Source organism: Ambystoma mexicanum, chromosome 9 (genome assembly GCF_040938575.1).
Source record: "Ambystoma mexicanum isolate Mex_15411 chromosome 9, UKY_AmexF1_1, whole genome shotgun sequence".
NCBI classification, from domain to species: Eukaryota; Metazoa; Chordata; class Amphibia; order Caudata; family Ambystomatidae; genus Ambystoma; species Ambystoma mexicanum.
Window position 1 is genome coordinate 639,257,691 of NC_090931.1, and position 25,711 is coordinate 639,283,401.

At 45.8% G+C, this 25,711-nt stretch overlaps 1 protein-coding gene across 2 annotated transcripts in view; it reads right to left on the reverse strand.

Annotated features, from left to right (window-relative positions):
• KIF12 (kinesin family member 12) overlaps positions 1-25,711 on the reverse strand; it is a 254,749-nt gene that overhangs the window by 16,773 nt on the left and 212,265 nt on the right. The window contains exons 15-17 of one of the 2 annotated variants that reach the window (XM_069615346.1): positions 23,130-23,265; positions 21,094-21,174; positions 14,417-14,565 (exon numbers count right to left, since the gene is read on the reverse strand). In XM_069615346.1, coding sequence (XP_069471447.1) covers positions 14,417-14,565; positions 21,094-21,174; positions 23,130-23,265 — 366 coding nt within the window. The remainder of the gene's footprint in view (positions 1-14,416; positions 14,566-21,093; positions 21,175-23,129; positions 23,266-25,711) is intronic. The other variant, XM_069615347.1, reaches the window with a different exon arrangement.

Sequence of the window (25,711 nt, forward strand, 5' to 3'; positions counted from 1 at the left end):
GATGTTTCTGGAATTGGATCCGGAAAAGAGTGAGTTGCAATAGTTGATCCTCGAGAGGATGAGTGCTCTAGCCAGGGTAATGCAATTGTCAGATGAGAGGAAAGGTCTGCTAGCTCTAATTAGTTTGGAAGTATATGCTGATGAAGAGACAATGGCATTGACTTGTCTTGTTAAGGACAGGGTTGAGTCAATGTAGACACCTAATGTTTTTATTTCTTTGGCAACATTAATAGCATTGCCATCAATGTTGAAGGATTTATATTGTTGTGATAGGTTGTTTAGTTTTGACTTGCTACCTATGATGAGTAATTTAGTCTTCTCATCATTCAGACATAGTTCATTTTGTGCCATCCAAGCTTGGATAATGAAGTAGATTTTGTTAATGGTGTCTGAGTCAGTGTCGTAGGAGTCTGTGATAGGGAGGAGTATGTGGGTGTCATCCGCATAATTTATATACGTCACACCCATTTTGTCTAGTTTGTCGAAGAGAAGTTTGGTAAAAGCAAATATATAGTGTGGGTGATACACAGGAACCCTGTGGTACACCACACAAGACTAGGGCTGGGGTAGCAGCTGTGGAGGCTGAGAAAACCCTCATGGTACGGTTGGAAAGAAACGATTCAATCCACTTTATGGCTTCTCGGGAGACATGGGCAGCAGTTTCAAGATGATGGCAAAGGATTTTGTGGTTGACAAATAGAAAGCTGCGGACAGCTCAAGCAAGAGGAGGATGCATAGGTCCCCTTTGTCCTTAATCTGACCCATTTGTGTTTTTCGATCCAAGAGTGCTGTTTCCGTTCCGTGACCTGGGCAGAAGCCAGACTGTCTAAGGCATAAGAGATTGTTTGATTCAAGAAACCTTTGAATCTGTAGAGATAAGCTACTCAGTCTAAAATTCTTTGTCAAAACGGCACTGTGGTGATGGGACGGAAATGAGTTGGGATGTTTGGATCCAACATACGTTTTTTTATTAACGGTAGTATCCAAGCTTCTTTTAGGCCATCCGGTACTTTGCATGAGGCAAAAGAGCTATTGATGAGTGAGGTAATGAAGGGAGCCAATTCGTTAGCACACTCTTTAATGAATGTAGGAGGGCATTTGTCCCCTTTGCATCTTGAGGGTTTAAATCCTTTGATAATTTTGATGGTTTCTGAAGCAGTCAGAGGAGTGAAGGCGAATTTGTGTGTATTTTGCTGCCTTATGGAAGGGGCATCTTCAGGGATCTGGTCCTGGTTAAGTATCGCTTTTTTGGTTTCAATTTTATTTTGAAGGAGGGTGATCTTGTCCGCCAAGGCATTTTGGACGTACGATCACCATTGCTGGTTCTTGATGCAGTGGTCAGGGGTAGGGGCAGGCGATTCCAGCACGCAAAGTATGGCAAAGAGTTCTCTGGAGCTAGATTGGGCATTCTGGAGTCTCAGATTATAAGAGTCTCCTTTGGCTTTAATGGGGGCTGCCTTATATTCCTTAGTTAGGGTAAGGAAGTGGGCCTTATTTGCCGGTGTTGGTGTTTTCCCCCAGTTACATTCGGCTGTCCTTTTGGCTGCCTGTAACGTTTGTAGGCCTGCTGTGAACCAGGAGTTGGCATGTTCAATTGGTTTCACTTTCCAGACACTTAACGGGCTACTTTGTCAATAGCTGCTAAAATGGTTGTCTTGAAGAGAGCGACTAGTGAAGTAAGGTCCAATTGGGTGTGTGGAGTGTTCGTTATTGGGAGCAAGAGAGGTAGCATATTATCTCTATTGATGTTTTTCTGACTTCTTGACGGTAGTGAAGATGTAAGTAGAGTGGGTTTGGCCAGTTCAGTGGTTATAGCCGTCCTGAAGAGGCTGGTGTTGTGCTCAGACCATCGACACAGGGTATTGTCAAGGATGACAGTGGCACAATTAGGGTCCGCAAGCCAGTCTAAGGTGTGTCCTTTTTCATGGGTTGGGTGGGCTATACGATGTGTAAAGCCTTGGGCTGCCATTGAGTTGGAAAGGAAGTGTGCTTGTGAGTCAAGGGGGCCATTCAGACCCAGGTTAAAATCACCCATAATGATGATCTTTGATAAGGGTTTTGTGTTGGAAGCTAAGAGTGCGGTAATAGCATCTTCGAAGGAGGATATTGGGTCTGGGGGTCTGTACACTATGTGGAGAGTGAGGGTGCAAGTGTGGGTAAGGGCAATTTTCAGAGTAATTACTTCCCCTGATGGGAAAGAATGTTCTGCCGAAATCCTAAGATAAGAAGCTTTTTGCAAGGAGGGCTACTCCTCCTCCTTTAGTTGTAATTCTATCTTTCCTGTAGATAGTGTAGACTTCTTGGATGGCTGGGTAAATGGCCAGACCAGAGGCTGTATTTAGCCAGGTTTCCGTGATAGCAAGGATGTCTAAATTGTTAGTTGTAATGAGGTCTGCAATGTCTAGAGCGTGGGCTGGGAGCGATCTGGCGTTGAATGTATGATTCCTTGCTGGGTCTGGAATTAAATGCATGTGTTCCTTTGAGTATGAGACCGGTGCACAGAGGAAGGGGGTTGTCACTTGCACATAAGTCTCGTGCAGCCATCGGTTTTGTTCTTGTTATTGCTTTTACTAATAAATAGTTCTTTAATCCACTGCAGTCGTGAGTGGTCATTTTTCCACCCCAAGTGTGGTGCCTTAGATGTCAGATTACCTGCTGCTCTGCTTTAAGGTACAAGGGCTGCCGTGTGCGCTACCTGGTGTTCCCTGTGGGCCCGGGAGTGATGACTTTGACAGAGGGGAGAGCTGGCCGGAGTGGCCAGAGACTCGAGGAGGGCTGGCAGAGCTGGTGTGGAAGAAAGAGCCGACTGGAAATCATGGGTTGGTGAACACAGGTAATTGTGTCAATGAATTGTTATGTTTTGCACTGTGTTGTCTGAAACGGGTTGGGGTAAATGTTTGTCTCTGAAATCTGAAGTCTGGGGTCTCAACAAATGCCTGAAATCCCAAAGGATAAGGATGGTCACATTACAGCATGTGCTCAACCAGCCGGAAGAGGGAGATTTCCTATTGACACTAGATACGGAAGATGCTTATTTCCACATCCCCTTTCATCTGAAACACTGGAAATTCCTGGGGTTCATCGTCTAAGGCAGACACTATCAATTCAAGGTGCTGTCCTGCAGTTTCAAGTCAGCCCCAAGGGGTTTCACCAAGTGCTTGGCCACAGTGGCAGCGTTATTTTGCTGCAAGGGTGTGTATGTCTACCCCTACCTGGACGATTGGCTGGTCCGGTCCCTTTCTCACGCCCTGCCGGCCCTGCATACAGCAGAGATGGTTTGCTCACTAACCTCTCTGGGATTCTCTATAAACTATCCCAAATCATGCTTGATGCCGTCCCAAGATGATCTGTTCCTGGGGGCACGACTCAACACAGTATCATGCCTAGCGACACCTTCGGAGGAAAGGATAAAGACCATCCTAGGGAAGGTTCAACGGCTGTCATTGTTCTCCATCGACCTGCGTGGCAGGTGTCCAGTCAACTGGTCGACAACAAACTGGTCGACTGCAATTTGGTCGACGCAAGTTGGTCGAATGCCAAATGGTCGAATTTTTTTTTTTATATATATATATATATATGTGTTTTGTGGGTTTTCGTGTGGGGAAAAAAAAGAAAAAAAAGGGGGTTGGGGGGGGACCCCCCCAAAAAAAATAAAAAAATGGGTAAAAAAAAAAAAAAAAAAAATTCGACCATTTGGCATTCGACCAAATGGTGTCGACCAATTGTCCTGTCGACCAAATGTTTTCGACCATTTGACTGGTAACCGCGTGGCAACAGTCCGATCCATCCAATGCCTGTTGGGGATGATGTCCTTGTGCATCCGCCTGGTCCTTCATTGCAGATTGCGGATGAGACCACTTCACGAGTTGCTCGATGCCAGCTGGCAGCAGATCTCCAGCTCATGGAACGACAGGGTAGCCCTCACTCAAGCTTTCTGACAAACCCTGCAATCGTGGTCCATTTGCCCTCACATCTCACAAGGAGCTCCTTTCAGGACCCCTGTGCATCAGGAGACAGTCATGACCAGCACCACTCTGGAAGGCTGGGGCACCCACGTGGGCCCACTATATACCAGAGGCGTTTGGCTCCTGGAGGAGAAGGCACTGCATATCAAAGTCCGGGAACTGTGGGACATTTTCTGGGGTCTCACGTCTTTCAAGCCTCAGCTCGAGGGAAAGGTGGTCAGGATCTTTACAGACAACACGACCACCATGTACTACATCGAAAAGCAGGGTGGACGAGATTGCCCGTACTCTCTCTGCAGGCACAGAACCTATGGTGATGGGCCATTGCTCACCAGCTGTTTCTAGTCCTGTACCACCGGGCCGGCGTCAGGCCCGGCTCCAGGAATTTTCTTCTGGGGGGGCCAGGGTTGTGATCAGGAGGGCACACATTCCATTGGATGTGTGTCTAGGTGTACCCTTAACATTGTGCTGGCATTGATCCAGATTTCCCAGATCTGTGATCCAGCAAAACATTTCTTTTCCTAGATCTTCAAAAATACATTTTCACCCCGCTATACAACACTGTACATAGCAAAAGAGAGGCAAGGAAAATAGTGCTGCAACATCAATCTACCTATCTTCCCTTCCCATCTGCTCTCCCCTGTCTGTTATATCTGATCCGCCTTCACCCTTCACCGTCCAGTCACCTTCCTTCAGCTTCCCTAGCCACCATTCCCATGTACCTTCCCTCCCACCTATTCACACCAGCAACCAGCATGCCTTTACTGGACTGGCTTGGGAGAATTGATGGTGATGCCTCCCCCTCCTCCTCTGTGCAGTGAGGCCCCCAGTCTTTGTACCATCTCAGATGGTGTCCGCCCAACAATACCTTGCTGAGAACTGTGGCTACTCCCAACAGGCCCCGGTGGAGATGCTTGTGGTCACTCCATCGTGATGTGAAGGATATACCCTCCACCCCGAATACTGAAGTAAGCGATGGGAGATTTTGTTTCCAACAAAATTACATTTTTTTTCATTTCAAACTTCTTTAAATTTCAAGAACAGAACATGCCATGTCCAATCAATACAGGTAGTCTTGTTGATCGTAACAATATTTCGAGCACAACATATCCTCCAATAACATGCACATGTATACAATCCTCCCTTCACCCACCCATTCCACAACCCCCCCTCCTTTCCAACTGAACCCCTACAGTAGTCCCATTCTGAATGTTTCCCATCAATGGTTCATGTCCAAAATTACCTTTTGAACACAAAATTGTATTTTTTGTTGCATTTTTGCAGCTCATTTCAATTGAGTTGAGATTGCAAGGGAGTGCTAGGCCTGTAAAGGCTGCATCAGAAGGCAGACAGTGCTGGTTGAGGGTTTTGCGGCCTCCTGGTATCGCTCCGGGTGGGGTGTGCCCCTGTACATCATTGTCTGGTACATACTGTTACATACTGGTTATAACATGAAATTGTCCATGATGACTCCTTGTTTAACGTGTTTACTTTGATTTGCTGTTGAATGACACAAATGTGTTTAATAAATTACGGCCCGGATATTTTCAATGATAGATGTGTGTGTGTGTGTGTCCTAATCCCTGTGCTGCCCATCTATTAAACCATGAGTGAGGCTTTTTGGAATAGCTTATATTGTGAACTGATTCTCTTCTAGTGGCACCTAATTTTAACAGGTAAGGCATAGTAAACAATATGCCCAGGAGGATCACACACTTTGGTCAAGTGGTAAAGCCATAATTTGAGCTATCCTGAAATTTAGATACTTGACCACACATCTTCTGAGCTCAAGTTAGTACCAATATGTGTTGAAGTTTGGCTTTGAATACCTAAAATAATACTAAATTGTATACAGATTACTTTAAAAATGCACAAGTCACATGATACACCAACCTAACAATGTATTCATCATTGTAGAAACATGTTGATGAAAAGATTAAAGGGGGCATTTTTTTAATCCTAAATTGCACATATCGGAATTCTCCTGTTTGCACTTTTTTGCAAAAGGGGGCATTCATTAATTTTAATTGTTTCCACCAAGTACTGGAAAAGTAAAGAGTAAATCACAGGCGAAAATCACCTTAGCTCTTTACTTTACCACTACTTGTCTGGAAAAGTGAAAATCACTACCACAATTAACGATTGTGGGAGCCATCCACAATGGATTCCTTTGGACTCCGCCCTCTTTTTACAGGTGTAAATGTCAGCCAGGTCCCGTAGGAATCTATTGGTGTTCCGCCAACGTAAAAATACATGCCAGTGGAATACCAATTGGATTTGGCAGGGGGACCTTGTTAAGTTCGATCTGCTCTCCAACTTCACCTGTCAAATCATACAAAATCCTGCAGCTCATAAAAAATGGCGCTACATGCATTTAGCGCCACTTCCTCCACCATCCTTGACCTGGAAAAAGATCCCCTATGACTGTAGCTTTATTTTCCACATCCTGAATGGAAGCCTACAGGCTCCAGCGTAGCAATTAATGAGAACTTACAAAAAATCTCATACAGGCACAAAGTGAAATGAAATGCATCACAAGGTTATTGTTTCAAACAGCTTGTTCTGTATCCCCTTACTTACTAATCACCCAACAATTACACTTAAATAGCTTCTTAAAACCCTATATCATTATCTTTTAAAGTGCCACAGCAATGATCACTGCCGTTTTACCTTTTCCCATCTCTAATCACTTCCAGTTGTAAATAGTATGCCTCTGAGACACTTTAGAAAATAAGATCTCACTGGTAGTGCCTAATCAGCCCTGCTTTTTGTATTGCAGGGGAGCGAGTAGAGCAGGGGGGGCATTGGCATTTGTCCCTTGTTCATATGTTAAATCCTTCTCTGATTGCACTCTTTAGAAAATATTTAAATACTGCTTTTTAGTTATAAAAGATGCACACCTTTTATACTTTTCCCGCAACATTATAGAAAACGCTCTTCTTTTTTGTTATTTTACGGGTGTTCATGTCTCATTTCCGGCACTGCCTAAACACCCAGCACCCAGGATTTACATCATACTTTCCAAACAAATCCCACAACACACATGACGTATTCTGTTTACATGCAAACTTTGTTAAGTTACTCAAACAGAATGAGATTATCAAGTCAGTACTTATCCACATATAAGGGAATAAAACAAGGATGTGCATTGGCTGCATTGCTGTTTGTTCTCTATGTGGCAGATATGGGAATAGCTCAAAAGACGATTAGAGCTTTCACCCCGAAAATAAACGAAGAAGTGATCCCGTGGATCTTATATGCAGACAATCTGGTCTTTATAGACCAGACAGCAATTGGTCTGCAAAGACGTTTCAATGCATTTAAAGACTACCTTGATACTAATAACATGAAGATTAATGTCAAAAAATCAAAGGTATCGATCATGAGTTCAGCGCATGGCGACAGGAAAAACGAGAAAATCTGAAAAAAGGTGAATTACATCATCTCCCTTGGAGTCAGAATCAATAAGAATATAAACGAGCTGGGTCAATATCAGCTGATTAAAGACAAACTAACAAAGCTGACCAATCAAGGGAGAGCGATTCATAACCGATATGGAACTTTCTCCATGATACCCATCATAACGTTCTACAAACAAAACGTGGTGGCCGTGCTGACATATGGAGCCGAGGGCCTACTTAACCTATCTTGGAAGACTTGGAAAATCTGTGAGAGATTCTTCTGGAGAAAGGTACTAAGGTTACCAAATTGTCTTCCGGGATATATGATTAGGTGTGAACTCAGACTCCAACCCTTTACGTCGATAACCATGTGGAAAACCCACTCTTTATACTGGAAATGTATAATAGACTCTCTGCCAATACCATTTAAGGTTTTGAATAATCAAAGGGAGAAACAAGATAAATACCTCACACATTGGAAAAATCATTGCAAGGAATTTTTAGAGTCAAATAAAATCGAAACAGAGACCTTAAAAATAAACCTCGAGAAAGTCTGAGAAAGTCAAGAAATCATTCCAGAAAAAAGGCTAGATAAACATTCTAGAGATGAGGTGCAATAATAAATGCTGCACTTATCTAAAATGGGAACTGAAGCAGTTAAATCAGCCCCCGAAATATCTGCAAAAAGTTCCGCTCAGCCCACTACCGAGACTTACTTTTGAGGTGTAGAATGAACATCCTACTTACGAGGGAAGTTATGGATAAGAGAAAACAGATTGAACGCCAGGACGCAAGTTGCCAGTTCTGTAAAAAATAGGAGAATATGGAAACATTGCAACATATAATATTGCCATGTCCTGCACTGATGGACCGACGATCACAACTTCTAGGCGACTACTCCTCTCTGTATGACTCCAATTCTGAAAAAGTGAGGTGGAGGGGATATTATCGGCATAAAAAATTGGCCTAACAATGGTGGTGCTTAAATTACTGGAGAAATCACTTCTGGATTAGGTACATTGATGAACAGTGCTATGGAAAGAGACAGGGGACTATGTGATGAAATGTACTTTTGAGTACGAGATGATGAAATGTTAAAGGTTTAAAATGTATTAACGAATAACAAAAAAAAGAACAAAAAAAACGTATCAGTTTGAATCATCACATGTTCTGTCAGAGTAGACTAGGCTTCCAAACAAAGATACATTCTATTTAGGTTCAGAGCCCCACTGGTAAGTATGCATGAAAAGATCTGAAACTGGTCAATACTTGCCAACTTAGCCTTATCATTTTCAGGTAGGGCCTTGTTGGACCGGATCAGTGAGGTGCAGCTTGATTCCCAAGGCGCAGCAAGCAAGACACCCACATCTGGGCATATACACATTCACTTAGGGAGACAAACGGAAGCCAACATGCATTGGCAAAGCCAACAGCTTGGGCTTTTGATTAGGCATGGATAGGCATTTGCCAGGCACTGCCATAAGGGTACCACCTGACCATAAGATGGGAACAGCTGGAAAATGGCGCCAGTAACTGGGCATATGATGGCATTGCCTGGCAAAGTCTGCTAATACCTATACACAAGCCAAAACTGCTGGATTTGTGATTGCTTGTTTAAGACAGGACTTCAGTGCAAGTCACAGAGGCATTGACAAATATATTGCTTATAAAATCAACTGGCTGAAGACACACATTAAGAGAGTACTACACCAGGAGCTCATTTACATAGGCAATTAAGTAATTAAACACTCAAATGAATGCTTAAATATAACACTGTCAGGCCCTATACAGCAACACGTTTGGTGTTACTTTGTGATCGAGCTTTCTCAAAGAGTTTTAGAAAGGTTAGGTTTTGGTGGTGAGACATTGACATAGCCATGGTTAATCATTAGGTGGGTAAATGACCAGACACACCGATAGGATGTGCGCTTCTCCTCACATTTTATTGCCATCCTATCTGTGTTCCACAGCATGCGTTCTGGTTGTACCTAATAGGTAAAAAGTCTCTGAATATTTTAGAACCACTGCCATTGCTCTTGCCAGCCTTCCATACCATTGTTTGCATATCAGCCTTGACCCTGTCACTAATGTCAGGAGCCCATCCCAAACGTCTAGACCACAGGGCCTACAAATTCATATGGTTGCTTGTGTTCCAGTGCAGATGGAACATGGCCTAGCAATAGAAATTGAACTGCACCTTTTGGTGGCAGCACCAAAATTAATTTGGTAATGGTTTGTCCCCTTCTCTAATCGCACAGACATACTACAGAATTATGGCATGGAATGTTGAGCAGAGCAATGATAGTGGTAATGTTTATTTCAAAGCCTTGCATTTATCACTTTTTGATTTTACCACTCACCCCTCCAGAATTACATTTTTGTTACTATCAACCTTATCTTTTCACTTATACACTTATACTCAAGTAGTTAATGCAGCAGAATATATACTTTGAATGTAATTTGTACGGGCCCCCAGTCAGTTGACGTACCTTCGGCAGAAATCTGTGTTCAAGCAACCTTTTTTATCTGTCATTTATTGTTTGATATAGTTACCCATTTCATTAAGCATGATGTGAAAAACCACTATATTCCCACGAAAAATAAACATACTTTAAATTACAGAAACCAAAATTGCAATTTTAGGTTTAAGAAAATAGCTGTAGGCAGCCTGCTTAAATAAGTGTGCGACCTCACTTAGAGATGTGAATGGTCCTCCATCTCCCTGGTAATTTGTACTTTTATGGCGGTGGGGCATAGATCATTGTCTAGGGGAAGAAAACAAACCCTGGGCAGGCCTCCTGCAATTCAGCCTCTCAGAATGATGTCTCTGAAGTTGCTGCTGAATATTTAGAGTGACATCCACCCCCTACTCCCTCGGTTACCAGTGGTGTATAACACCACTGACATGGCCTCCTTTCTAGGGGGGAGCTAGAGGCTGGCTCTGGGGGGGCCTGGCCCCCCTGGCCCACCTACTGGAGCTGGGCCTGGCCGGCGTTCAAAACGGATGTACGTGATTATTTCGAATATGAACATATCGAACACGAAAATGTGGAATTTGAAATGTTCGTATTCGAAATAATTACCCCACAGCTAAATACTCTTCATAGACCCTGCTGCCCCCACCCCCTTACTTACCTTTTGGCGGCACACTTCGCTATGTGTCGCCGACTCCCTGCAGCACCAGTTCCCTTTGCTTCCGTGGATGGGAAACGGCACAGCAGGGTCCCTTTTTTTTGTTTTTAACATTCTTGTTTTGGTTGCGGGAAACACCCCTGCTACCCCCAATTTCATTATAGCGAACAAGGGTAATGGGGACACCCCCGCAACCCCTCCTTCCCTTTTTCACTTTAATGAAAAGCAATTGTTAAAAAAGTTCATCATGTTCAGCTGTTGTAATTTTGATAAAGCCGAAATGCGATTATTTCTACCATTTTTTTTAACGATTTCTTTGTGCAATACTGTTCAAAACACCATTGTGGACTCTCTCAGTAGGGAGTTGCAGTCCTGCCACAAATAGGAGCTTCAGCAAGCTCATGTCTTGCAGATCTTCAACGAGTGGGAACAACCTCACATCGATCTGTTTGCAACAGTGGGCAATTCCAAGTGCCAACGGTTTGCCAGCAGGTATCCTCGGGCAAGGAGTCTGGGGGACACCTTCTCATTCATGTGGGAAGGCCTATTCCTTTACTGATTCCCACCAACTATGCTGCTCTATGTGTGATCAACACACTCAAACTGGCCTGTTGCAAGATGATCCTCCTTGCTCCAGCATGGCCCAGGCAGATTTGGTACCCGAACCGTCTTCTCCTCTCAGTGTTTCCGGCCATCAAACTGCCTTCTCTTCTGGACTTGCTATCCACCGAAGAGGGGCAAGCCTACACCATGACGCAGCATCCAGGGTGGTTTTACAAACTCACCCATCCTTTATGCCAAAGGTCCCGTCTGCCTTTCATTTGAACAAGACTTTGACATCTATGCCTGCTGAGAGGGCCTTGCATTCACAGGACATGTCGTGTGCCTTACAATTCTATGTGGCACGCACAAAGGATTTTCGAAAGACTTCTCAACTTTGGACCTGTGGGGCATGGAAAGGCCCCATCGAAGCCTTCCATATCCAGGTGGCTCTCCCGCTGCATCATGCATTGCCATCAACTGGCCAACAGACCATTGCCAGGCCGGTCAAGAGCCCATTCCACCAGAGCCATCGTTTAGACTACAGCGTTCGCTAGCTGGATATTTGCAGGGCTGCTACGTGGAGGTCTACCCAAACCTTCATGAGATCCTACTATGTTGACAGGGATTCCAGGGAGGAGCCTTGTGTCGGCCAATCAGTGCTTCGCAACCTGTTTGCATGAGGTGAGTTTGTTCCAGGCGTAAGTGTATTGCTTCTGTTGAGCCTTGCCACCTCCTGTGGTTGTGTGAGTGTACTGCTGTTTAATCGTATTCATAGCATGTGAATCCATGTAAGACCCCATGCTTAGAAAGGAACAAGTTAGTTGCATGTAACTCTTGTTCTCCAGCATGGATCTTGCATAGATTCACATGCAAACCCTACCTCCTTCCCCTCTATGGCTGTTATTGGTTCCTACTGCCACTTTATGTGCGCAACCAAATCTGAAGATGGCCAACAGGGCTGGAGTTAAGGAGGACCAATGTCATTGGCTGGGGCAGTATGACCCAAAATGACAGCAATAGACTGTGCAAGTGACAGGCAGTTTGTAGCTTAAGGCTAGAATGCTTTATATATTACTGAGGATTCCCAGCCTGACGACGGGGAATAGTCAAAGCATGTGAATCCATGTAAGACCCATGCTGGAGAACAAGAGTTACAGGTAAGTAACTTGTTCCTTAGGTCCAATCTGTTTCCTCCATTTTGCAGAACTGTGGTCCACCTAACAGGACTGACACACACACATGCTATCACAAAACACTCTTCCCCCGCTGCAGCCCTCCCTCTCTTTGTTCATAGCATCTATTTCTTGCTTTGCTCACTTTCTCTCTCCTCCCTCAGCCTATGGTCTGGATACCCCTGGCTGATGCATAGGACGCCATTCAGTGGACAAGCCTTGGCGCTCTGAAACTATTATGGTGATTAATTGATGCAATATAAAAAGCATGTTAACTTAACATAACTGTTTCGTCAAGTCCTGCCTTTCCTTCCAGGCGAAGACCATGCAATCGTGGTGGTGCCATGGTAAATGCACAGATTATTGTAACAGCCTGTTGGCAAGCATCCCGGCCAAACAGCTACGAAGGCCCCAAAAAGCTAAACATGCGCTCATGTTTCACCCTCTCGCCAATCACTCCCCTGGCTGGTCATAGAGGACAGAATTACATTTAAGGTGGCATGCCTGATTTTTAAATGTCTGAATGGACTTGCTCTCGTTTATCTTGAGGGGCAAAATTAGTTAACACCCTATGAGGCTGTCACAATCAGGAGATCAGTTGCTGCTGACTGTTCCCCCATCAGCATTTGTTTCAAGGGGAGATAGGAGATAGAAGGGTTGCTGTTTTTGTCCCCAGGCTGTGGAATAGCACCCCCCCCCCGACCCCCGAGACATCAGAGCCCTTGAGTCGTTATATCAATTTCTAAGAGCCCTCAAGACCTTCCTTTTAAAATATGAGGGAAGTGGGGGAATGTGTGCCGGGGGGATGGGGGGCATGTTATTCTGTTAAAAGTAATGAATTCTTGTGCTGTTCTTTGGGACTTGTTTATGTACCAGCTGTGCCTTTATATGGTTCAGTCCGTTCTGAGTGCGTTATAAATAATCAAAGTCGAATCACAGGGGCATGAGGGTAGCGGTGCAGGTAAAGACTGCTGGCAAATTGCTGGGTGTTAGGAAGATTTTTGTTTTTGTTTTATCTTTTTCTTTCTCTTTGACGTACAGACCCAAAAATAGGCCGTTCCCGTTAATTGGAGCAGAAGGAAGGCATTGAACCAAGTCCATGTATCATGATTACATAATATAGGATGCAGTGTAAGTGTCTCCTCTTGTATTGTGAGTGACTTGCCTATAAAAACAGCTTACAAATAGGAATATAGTGCCACCCACTGACCATTGAAATATATACACAGACTGCAAGGGGTACCTCTCACTGACCGTGGGAATATGCACACTGAGAGCAGAAACATAACCTTCCTGTAGCTGTCACCTTACATTTGTGCAAACCAATCACCTTGCAACCTCACCCAAATGTCACTCATACATGACCGTGTGCCATAGCTCTGGTGGCCCCTGCTCTACCTGTTACCATGCTCTGGGTCTGGACACACCACTGACAGTATGGGATGCCAAGTGAATCCTCTATGCCTCCCCATACGGATGTAGGTCAAAATATCTATTGATAACATATCTTGTACTTAAATACCTTATACATTAAACACCTCTGAAAAGCTCCTTTTTTATTAGTATCTGATTAGCAGTGAAAGCCTTTTCCCCGTCTATTTGTTACTGTCTTGTTATTTACTTCATCTTCCAGTTTCTCCCCTTTGTAGTTTTTTCCTTACCGCCTTCCTAGCTATTGTTTATGCTGCATGTCATTTTTCGTTTTTTCCCTTTTTTTGAATTTTCATTTCCCCTCTGCCTTTATCGAGGTTGTAACCTCCTACTTCCACTCCCTCCCCTTTCCTCCACCCTGTAAACACACAAGGGCCCGCATTAGGAGTTTGGTGGTATCCCACGGGTCAAATGGTATTATTGTTCCCGCCGCCTGATTTCCTGGAATTACCGGGATATTGCAGGTGATAAAAAGGGCAGCAAATCCTCATTCAATGGACTCATGTAGGACTCCATGGAGGGAATTGCCGGTATTCCCGGCACCGGTAATACCGGTGCCGCTAATACAGGCTGGTTTTATTTGCCGGTGGGGGCCTGATTTACTTCCAGCTCTTGGCTAGAGGTAAATCAGGTAACCCCCCCCCCGGCAAACTTGTACTGTGCCAGTCCAGAAAAGTGCCGGTATACAGAATTTATTTTAATGATTCCCAAGGTGTTTTTTCAGAAAGTATTTTTCTGAAGGTGTTTTCACATGTTACCAAACCAGACTTACTTCCTCTTATGGGGCGGCTGCTGCTGCTGGCACCGGTTAGGAGCTGAGCGGTGCGTCCGTGGGCTCTGTGTTTGGTCCACGTCATTGTGCTCAGGCCGGGCATTGTGGTCACCAGTGAACATCTCCAGTGCTGGAAGATCTGGTAACAGCTGAGGAGAAAAAGAAAGGTCATCACTCAGAAAAAAAAGCCAAATGTTTAAGGGAGTGATGGGCTGGGTAGGTAGAGTGTTGGATATCAGGTAACAAGGTATTGGTGGGAGGTAGTACTGGACTACAGGGAACCCTGGATATTTTCCAGTGGACCTGTGAACCGTGGGCCTCTTTTGTGTGGGTGTCCTGGTTCTGCTCCCCTCACCCTATCTCCCATTACACTGTTCCTTCCATCTTTCCTCCAACTCCACATCCATTTGAATTAAATGCTTTGTTATACATCCTCCAGTATATTAGTACTTGCTATTAACAAACCTTGTGCCCGTTTTGTATTATGTTTAACTACTTTATATAGGGACAAACATGCTTTCAAAGTCACTATTTGGGTGGTGTCTAGTCAAATGGTCGACAGACAAATGGTCGACACAATTTGGTCGACAGGTCAAATGGTCGAATTTTTTTATTTATATATATATTTTTTAGATTTTCGTTTAGGGAAAAAAGGGGTTTTTAGCAAAAAAAAGGGGGTTGGTGGGGAACCCCCACAAAAAAAAAATGTGAAAAAAAAAAAATCGACCATTTGACCTGTTGACCTTTTGGTGTCGACCATTTGTCCTGTCGACCATTCATATTCGACCAAATGACCTAGAACCACCATTTGGACTCATTGTTTTCCAAATTGTGTTTTGGGTAGAACCTACCTGAACTATACTCGGAGGGGTTGGTCTTGCTACACACATTTGCTTGCACAGTGTAATGAGGCCACTTTATGCTCTCAGTAGTCCACCCCTGGTGAGTGCGGTAGGGTGGGGGGCTGTGGGAGGGCACAGATGGAAGTATGGAACCATGAAGTGGGGAGGTGTCTTGGTGCAAATGGGATCATTGGGAGGAATGGAGGGGTCGGGGTGCCAGGCATAGAGGGTATGGTGTAAGTCATGGGGCCTCATTACAACTCAGGCGTTAAGGGTTAACGCCGTCGTTAACCCTTAACGCCTGATTCCAATTTTAACGGCTGCTTTTAGCAGCCGTTAAAATCCATGGCGCTAAACCGCCTTGGTGCTAATTACGGCACCGTAATTTACGGTGCCGTAATTAGCGCCTTCCCCACTCCCATTATGCCCTATGGGGCAAAAATGGGAATGGGGAAGGGTAAATGGGAAATGGGGATTTACAGCCCCACTCACCTTGGAATGGGGCAGTAAATCCGCCATCCACCATGGTGTAAACGTAGTTTACACCATGGTGGTAAAGTTGGTGTACTTACCGCCTGGGTCGTAATGACCCCAATGGTGTCCTAGTTCCCTTTGGGATTGCACATGTGTGTGCGTCATGGTGGGGGCGTGTAAGGAAGGGAATCCAGGTGGTGCAGGGAGGGTGGGGCGGACGGGCAAGGCATACTTGCAAACATTCTGTCACCGGAAAGAAATTGGATTTCTTCATGTTTAAAAAATCACAAGGTGGCATAGCTAAGCACACCATGAAACTACGCTGGTCACCACAAAACTACACTGGTCACTATGAAACTATGCTGGTCCTCATGAAACTGGGCTGGTCACCACGAAAATAGTGTCACCATGCAACTAGGCTGGTCAGCACGAAACTATGCTGGTCACCCTGAAACTACGCTGTTTCACCATCCAGCGCAGTGACTTTTCAGGAAAACATCAGTTGACTTCTTATGTCACTGGCTACATGATAATTATGGAAGTAGTAGACGGGGCACGGAAGCAATCGTGCTTTATCTGGCTATGGCCCAGGGCCGGCTGAAGATATGTGGGGGGCCCATTTCAACATGATGGTTGGGAGGCCCCCCCTTGCTTTGAGAGGAAAGCAGTCTGAGGCCCCCGGTGGGGGAAGCATACATTAAGGGAAATAAAGATAAGGTTAATAGCCTCCAATTATCCCGAGACGGTGAGCCAGAAGGGAGCTGAAACACTGAATGCCTGCTGAATGGCAATGAATCCTTCTTTGTAAGCAAGTAGCTGACGTGGAGGAACCAGTGTTGAAAGGCATGCCAACAAGGTAATAACACATCTGTTTTCCGCAATGGAAGTGATGCGGGACATGCAACAGCAAACACAGCCTGTAAGGGGAGCACTGCAAAGCGCACACTGTAATCCCCAGAACGTAAGTAATATAGAAAGGAATATATTGCTGTGTTATTAGACTGCTCAGACTCAATATGGAGGCAGTTGCTGGGGCCCTCTGAGTCTCGAGGGCCATTTCATTTGAAAAGGTTGAAAGACCCTTATGCCACCCCATGGCCCATCTGAATTCCAGATGAGCACAGCATAAAATACATAGGACAAATCAAATAAAATCGTGCTTAGTGTGATGTGTATATATTTTGGGTTTTCGGAAAAGTCTAGAATTACTGTAATTCCCGCATCCATTCACTTCTTAATAAAGCCTGGCTCCGTTTAAAACATATATATTCACTTTACTCAGACTAAGGCCCGTCCTCAATATAACGCACACATTTGCTCAGCAAAAAATGTATCACAGTCTCCGTAGGGAGAATGCCAGTAATAATATGAATGACTGGCCCTATTGACTCTTGGAATGTAAGTGTCCGGCACACACCAACTTCTTCCAGGCTCGTGCGATGTCTGTAGTACCACAGTGCATAGGGTGATCAGATTTAAAAAGTAAATAAGGGACAGGGCAACTAACATAAAAGTAGGACTAACTCTTGAAAGTGGCTGTCAAGGCACTACACTTCAGCAGAGGTTGGTCGAGAAGGGGGTTTAAGTGTTACTGTTCAAATAAACACATATTATAATTAATTTATCACAAACTAACACTAGCTTGAGTTGTAAAATGCAGCCTTTCTTCTGTGCGACATGTGCATTCCTGCCTGCCAGCTATGAAGACCTACTACAAAAAACAGGGACCACTGCAGGTTTCAATGGGAACATAATCTTAAGAAAGGGGGACAGAGCCCCAAAACCCAGGACAGTCCTGGCAAAACTGTGACGTCTGGTCACCCTAACAGTGCAACTACAGAAGCATATTCGTTCAGAAGCATACCAAGTATACACATATGCTCCGTTCCACCCATGCCCCGCCCCCTCCGTCTACACACGCTGACATCGCTTCTCTATTGCTTTTCTCTTGTCGGTGCCCTATCACATTATTAACATAAGAGAAAGGGGGTGAGGTGGGTGGGCAGGGTCAGACTGGGCCAAAAAATTGCCACGGCACCAATAAAAAAAAGTGGCCCACAGTTGCAAATGTCAATTCATTCCTTTTGTGACACTGTTTGAGTAGTACCCAAGGGGGAGTGTGCATTTTAAAGAATATTTATTTAGCAACACCGGTCAAAACGATTAGTTGTATAGTGAATAAACTCATCAAACTGGCCCACATTGGCCAAAAAAGTGGCCCATACCAGCATTTCGCGTTTTTGGTTCAGTCATGGGCCTATTGCCCTGTAGGCTAGTCCGAGCCTATTGGTGGGTCTTTTGTAGGTGGAGGAGCTCACTCTCGCGGGTAATGTTGGCGCTCTTCCAGCCCACCATCCACTATCTGGAACCTCAAGATCTCATGTTATGTTGTAATCACTTGACTCAACATGAGCCAGAAGTGGCACCTTGGCACTGACGGTACCCTGAACACTAGCCAAGTTTGAAGGTGTCTGCAAAAAGGCTAATGATTTTCATCAGCTATTATCAAGGGTGGTAGGCCATACCATACAGTGGGAGCCATCATGCACGAAAAGGGACGACCACCTACTCGGCGGTTTCAAAAGCATGGAACGGCCATCTGCCAGTCACCTGACAGCTGTACATCATGAGGCAGTCCGAGAGGATGGACGGGCCAGACTTGCAGAAGGCACGATGAACCCTACAGGGCCTTGAACGGAATACGTCTCCCCACTGGCACCCAGTGCATTGAGGGCCCCATGGGTGATATATTTTCACGCACGTCTGGGAGCCCTAGATATAGAAGGGGAAGCAACATTCTGAAGCCTGTGTTGTCTCTAAATGGGGTTTTTCAATGTGCATGTGGAAAAATGGATTCAAATTGTGAAGCCCCCATAGGGCTCAATGGGAATGAGGAGGGAGCTAATAACAGACCCATTAATAATGGGCCCGTTATTAGCTCCCTGGTCCCCTTGCGGGACCCGCTAAGGACGTCTGGCCTGACCAGATGTTCTGAGCCGGTCCCGCTAGGGGACCTCGTAATAGGGCATCCCGTAATGAACGGTGCCTGTCCCGTACCGGCACCGTTCATTATGGGAGCGCCAGGGTCGTAATGAGCCCCAATGTCTACTTCATGTTTGGATGAGGGCAATGTAACAAGAAATACATGTTGAGAAAATAAGGATAAAATGTCTCTTTAAACAGAGAGTATTTAACTGCAATGAGTCAGAGTAGATGGAGAGAAGGAGATTGCCATGTGCAGGGGAAGCCTGCTGGCTTTATCACGCCTTGTGGAGGTGGAGTCCAAGCAGATCGCGAAGCTCATGAGTTTCAAAGAACCAGGGCAGCAGAGTGTGAGACGCTGGAGACCCTATGTACTGGACAGCAAAGGAAGTGGTACAAACAGCAGAAGGAAGAGGTACCTGGTAGTCGCACAACCACGTATTCAGAGTGGTGGGCAGGATGCCCAAAGAACAGCACAAAGATAACCACGATGGGAAGTCTGAATGCCTTCTGAGAAACAGCGTCTGAAGATGGCAGACGTCCAACGAGGAACCGAGAAAGGAAGACCGAAGATCAACGAAGAGATTGAGAAGCAGTAAATGAGCGAGTGTCAAGACCTGAAACCATTACCCGCATAACGAGAGGTACCGAGGGAATTGGGAACAGCAGGAGGCCACTGGGGAATCATTATCTACGTGAAGGAACTTGTCCCAGTCCTAAGGATGAAAGAATAACCAGAAGGTTGGATGATCGGAACTGTACAAATCTAAAAGAGCGAATAATAACCCGGTAGGAAAAGACCAGGGGTATATGAGGAGAGGAACTTGTCCCAATCCTGAGGACAAAGTATTATTGAAGACTACAGTTAACAAATCAAGTGAACAAGATATAAGAGGGAGATTTGAACAAGCCAGGTGGGGAGCCAACAGAGACTGGGAAGAGAACCACTGGGAGAAAGGGCAGCAACCCTATACAGTCAAAGTTGAAATCTGGAGAAAGTATAACCCTGAAACATATAACCACAAAGAGGAGATAAGGCTCGCAAATGAACAGGATAAAATAACACTGAGCCTCGGGGAGAGTATCATTGGCAAAGAAAGCCTGAGAGGAAATACAAGTAAATACAGTTTGGAAAAGGCTAAGCAAATAGACTGTTAAGAGCATATATGTGGTGACAGGAGTGTGAGGAACTATTGTGAGGGTACTACAGAAAGCACAAGATCCAAGGATTATCTTGAGGAACTACAAGAGTTGATGAGAAAGACTATCAAAGGAGATTACACTAAGAAGTATATAATCCAAAAGGAGACCTGTATATAAAAAGACTATCCACAACAAAGAGAAGATCAAGGGAAGAAGACATTCTCTTGGTTATTTACTTTAGTTATATTTAGTGGTAGGGTCAGGTAGGATTAGTTTGGACAGGAAAGGAGATACTTACTTTGTACTTCCTGACATCTGACAAGCACCTTTAGATTCTTTAGATAGGTAGGGTATTCCCTTTAGCCATAGGGAGAGATAGAGCTTATTCTTTAATTTGAATAGAGTACAAAATGTCCTCAATGTGTCCGACTCCTTCTTCCGACCCACCACACTATGCAGGAATGAAAAATAGTAAAAACGTACCAAAGAACTGACATATAACACTGGAAGTTGTATAATAATTTATTTCCTTCAAAAGGGATGCGGGATAAGGAGACATGGAGGGAAAGGGGTAGGGAGCATGTGAGAGGGTACGAGCAGCAGAAAGACAGAGTGCCCACACAAAAGAGGCCCATGATGCAGAGGCCCACTGGGACATTCCAGCCCTCGTTCATATCTTGGCCGTGCAAATCCAGCATTTTATTCTACACTGGTGATAACTAGAGTACGACAGAAGTGGTTAATTCGGGCACCTGTTTTCAAGCCCCAAATCCTCTTTATTCTTCTAAACCTTATATTGTTTCATTATGATTATTCACATTTGTTTCAGTCAAAATGGAATGCCCCTGACAGGTTACCATATTAGGATCTCCTTTATTCCAATGGGTATGTTTGCAACCATGAGCTCCCCTTTACTTCTGACCCCACCAGCCATGCAGGGTGATGAGCAAGCACTGGGAACTTTTCCCAGTGTGGCCTAAAGATTTATTTTTAAATGTCACACATTCTCATTCTGTATGTATCACCCCAACAAGCACGGGTTGAATGCTTTGCCCATCATCTTTCTCCGCCACCCAATCTCCACGGAAATTCTCCCCCCTGCTCCAATCCCTCCCTGGAGCTCTAATGACCCCCTCCTCCCTCAGGCTTCTCACTCTCCCATTGTCATGGTCTAACTCTCTCCACCCACCCATCCATGTGTGACCCTGTATTTGTGGAAAGGAATCCGAGAGTTACCTGGGGTCCCGGCTGTGGCACGGAGGGGCAACACTGGTGGTACAGGTGGCAGCAGCGGCAGGAACAGATAGCAGGTAACTTCTGGAAGCAGAAAGAATGGCTGGCAAATGAAACACAAAGCTCGAGAGTCTACAAGATAAACGGTGAGGAGGAATGGGTTTCTACCCTTCCCAGGGGAAGCCTTCACTGCGAAGAATGAGCAGAAGGAACTCATCTATCCAGCCATGGCAGCACTGAGATGAAAGACCTCATCAGAGGCCCTGAAACCACCTCCAGATAATCCTGGTCCACTATCTACAGCAGTTTAGGGTGTCCCACAGCCTATGGGCAAGCACATCCTCTCAAAAATACAGATTCAGGCGTCCCCAGAGGTCTAGGCCAATTTTACCGAAAATAAATGGTCGCAATGACCAAAAGTTCTAAAAATGCTACCACCAAAGGTTCGAACACCAAAAGTCCGAACCTTTGGTGGTAGCATTGTAAAATAAAACAACAGGGGCAGCGGGGGTGTCCCCGCATCGCCCCGCTCACTATACTTCATGGTATAGTGAGCAGGGGTTGCGGGGGACATCCCTGGAGCCTTCTGTTTAAAAAAAATAATAATAAAAACGGGGACTTTGGGGGTGTCCCCCGCAATCCTCTGCTCACTATACTTTATGGTATAGTGAACGGGAGCTGCGGGGGCCACCCCCACAGCCTTCCGTTACAAAATAAAAAAGAAAAGAAAAGGACCCTGCAGCTCCGGTTCCCGATTACGGAAGTGAAAGGGAACCGACGCTGCAGGAACCCAGCATGAAGATGAAGGTAAGTGGGGTTTGTTTATGTTGGGGGTGTGGGGTGTTATGGGTGTGTTGTGTGTGTGAGTGTGAGTTTGTGTGTGTGTTCGCATGAGAAAGTTGCGAACGTTTTGCCTGCGGTACTTTCAGCCACAGGCAAATCACTGCAAATCTCCTCAGAAGTTTGAACCGTCCTCCTAATTGTTCCTGCTGACCAATTATCTGCATACGCTCACTGTAGATGGTGTGTTGTCACATCACACTGTGTTGATGTGTGGGTCTACCCTGCCCTGCATTCTGCTACCCTCTTGTATGTTGTTTGCTGTGTAATGATGTATAGGGTAGTCTTAATGTTACTGTTACTGTTACTATTGCAATGACATGCCAAGCGCTTCAACTTAAAACAATAGCAGATCAATGTTTATGTTTTCCCTGCAAAACTGTGCCAATGTGTGCCGCCCATGCACCGGAGGGGAAAAACTACAGCAAAAACTGGGACAGTGCAGGGCCATCGTAGGCAGGGTCACTGGAAAGAATGTGAGAAAACGTGCACGCCTCCAGCCACAGGTTCATCCTAATATATCCCAAAAATAAGGAGTTAAGGCTCCTCAGGTCAGCTACATGTTCTTCATGGGTCATAGAAAATAACACACGATCCAAACAAGTGCACACAATGTCCCTGTAAAGCAACCCTATTCTAGGAAGTCTTTCAAATCAGCGTAGCGCCTATAAAGCGAGTGCAAAGTCAACCAAGCGCGAAATTGCAGACCGGAAGATTCGGTCTCCCTCGACTCACTCGTCTCTTAATGAAGAGTGAATCAACAAATGAACATTTTCGGTGAATTTAGACAAACCCGCTCCACAAAAGGACCCCCACACCAAAGTACTCTCTCACCGCCCTGGTACCTCTTCATCGGCCAGGCACCGCGTTGTATTTGCCCCTAATACCTCATCACCAGATACCAAAACCAACGTACAGGGCCAATAACTGCCCACCAGCAGCTATACCTCCTAACCAGCCCCTATTATCTTCCCACCTCCCAAATACTTCCTCATCGGACCCGGATTCTTCCACGCCACCCTCGAATGCCACCACACCAGGCCATGATATCATCTTACCATCCCTTGCCTCAACTACAGGACCGAGATGGAGGAGGTGGCGCTCGGATGGGAGATGGAGGCTCGGTGGGCACAGGGAAGCCTCAGCAGATAAGCAGGCAGTTGAGGCAAAAATACATAATATATGGCATGGTTACTCACTGGCACGAGGTCAGTCACAGGAATATGGTTACTTTTAGGCAGAGAGTGTCCGGAGGAGGTGGGAGTAGAGATGCGCAAGGACTGACTGCGCCCAGAGAAGCTGCGGCTGCTGACTGTCGGCGAGGAGGAGAGAACCCTGTAGAAAGAAAAAGAAAAAAGGGCAAATGTGAGTAACACACACACACACACACACACAAAAGAACTGAATATGGAGGCATTCAGAGGGAGTGGTTGGAAGGAAAACAGTAAAGATGTGAGAGAACCGAGCTCATTTCCAAGCCTACGATATGCACTCACCACATGAACTAAAATGATAATAAACTATTTCATTAAATTCCTGTGGTTCCTATTTTTCATGTAAAAGTCATTGGAAGAGAATGCAGGACCTATTTGGGTGATTTGAGGCTTGCACCCCAAACCTGGAGTCATCCGTAAACATAGCCAACATCAAGCACCAGAGCTAAATGTCCTGGGATGGAACCAACCACCCACCCTAGGCAAGCCCACATGACCAGGAAGGACCAAGCAGACCTGAGCTGGTGCATGTTCCCCCGAGAGGTAGGAGGCCAAATGTGAGCCCCTCTGTTTGGGCCTATGGGGAGCAGTCCTGGGGAAGCTGCCCGGAGGTTACTTAAGCGGCAGCCAGGAAGGCCAGCCAGGAAGGGCAGCTGGTGTGTAGCAACCAAGGTTGAGGGGAGCAAGAAGCACATGGTGACAAGAGTAGGAAAGCAAGAACCCCACCCCCGCCCCACAACCTAAGCCCCTGCAGTCCAGGGACACCTTGAAAATCTTTCTATGAAGCAAATTATGTTATTTATTGCTGTGACATTAAAAGAGTGACTGTTTTGTCTGATAGCATGCATGCAGTATCCTTATAGTTTGCTCGTTCTGGACACATGGATTCTTCACATTTGGACAGAAAAATAAAATATTTGCTAGAGACTCAACCTCTGAGCCACGTAATCCACAAGGTCTAGCGTGCTATATGCTCTTCTGTGGTGCCTTCCAGATCAGTCAAGGCAGGAGCCGTCCAAGTTTAGGGAAAACCCCTTGCCACTGAGATATGCAGCATAGCCTCTACCTTGAAGCATAAGGCTTCAAATAAACTCCAGTGAAGGAGGCACGTGCCTCAACGAGCTCGATAGCGCAAGGGGCAACGCGTTCGCCTTGGAAGCAAGATGATGCGGAGCAACACAGGTTCGATCCCGGGTAGTAAGCTCACTATAAATAACCAATTACAATTATGAAAAAAATGTATCTGTATTAAAGCAGGTCTTCTTCAGTGTTACATTCCTGTTACCAGATTTTTCAAATAAGAAACTGTCATCACAGCTGAAAGAGAAGTAGAGCTATAATTTGACAGTTGCTTCCAGGCCTACACTTCTGGGAAGGGGGGCAAGGGGGAATGGAGGGGCTGATTCCTGACATTCACCCGAATATACACTGTACATTGGGCTGTGACTGTAATTAAAGCCGGTTAAACAGGCGCGTGTGCTCCCATTGCTACTCCAGGCCTGACTATGAGAGGCCCCCTCAAAGCAGTCTCTGTGGCACCATCAGTGCAGGTGGCTACGGGCTGGAAGGTTGGGGCGTTTGGGCCCACCCAGGAATGGCAAACACATATGCATGGCCATTGTTCTGTACCTTGTGGGATCCCTGGTTCATACGCTCATGCTTTTGCAGATGGGATTCTGCAAGGCCAGCAGATCCTATCCCCCAAAAAACAGGAGGTGGTGGGGGCGGGGGGGCTTGTTAAAAAAAATAGAAATTGTCAGGCAGGGGGTCAGAGGGTCCAATTCTGAGACAGCGCCGGCAAACCCAGGACGACTGGTTAACATAGTGTTAATACATGTTTTAAATGTAAGTTCCACCCTATGGGGAACTGTAGGTCTACGGAAAAAGCAGCATCAAATTAAGTGATGTGTGTGGGGACATCACGTGATCGCGGGAGCGTGGTCTGGCAAGATCTCGGCCAACGTGATCTCGCAGACCCGCGCTCCGCGAGCGGGAACTCTTGGTGCCAGAGGGAGGCTGGTGGAGCGCCAGACAGGTCGGTCTGGACAGCGCTGCTCCTTAAGAGGGACCAATGTGACTGAAGGCCCAAGTCAATACCAGCTCACTTACAGGGCGTAAGTCCAATGCCATAGGAGGCCTCCTGGGGGCCCTGGAAGTACACTGCGTGCAGTCCTCTGCACACCCGCTTCCAGTGAGGTTAACTGGGAAGCTCAGCCAAGACTGTGAGTACTCGCCCTGTCCCGTCTCCTGGACTATTGCTACCCGTTCTGTTATTGAATAAAAGCAGTTGCAACTACCTTGGGTGTCCTGTCGTCCTTTGAGGCCACAACATAACTGGCGACGAGGATACCTGAATACCCACGGCCCACCATGCAAGGTGCCACGCCGCCCCCGGCGTTTCTCCCCTCGCCCGGGACTCCGGCAATTCCGTGGATGCAGTGGGAGCCACTTTTCTCCACGTACCTCGAGGCTGTAGGCGGCACGGGATACGCCCCCGCCAGGAAGAAGGCGATGTTGCTGAACGCAATGGGAGTCGAAGGGCAGCGCATTTTTGCCAGTTTGTCAGC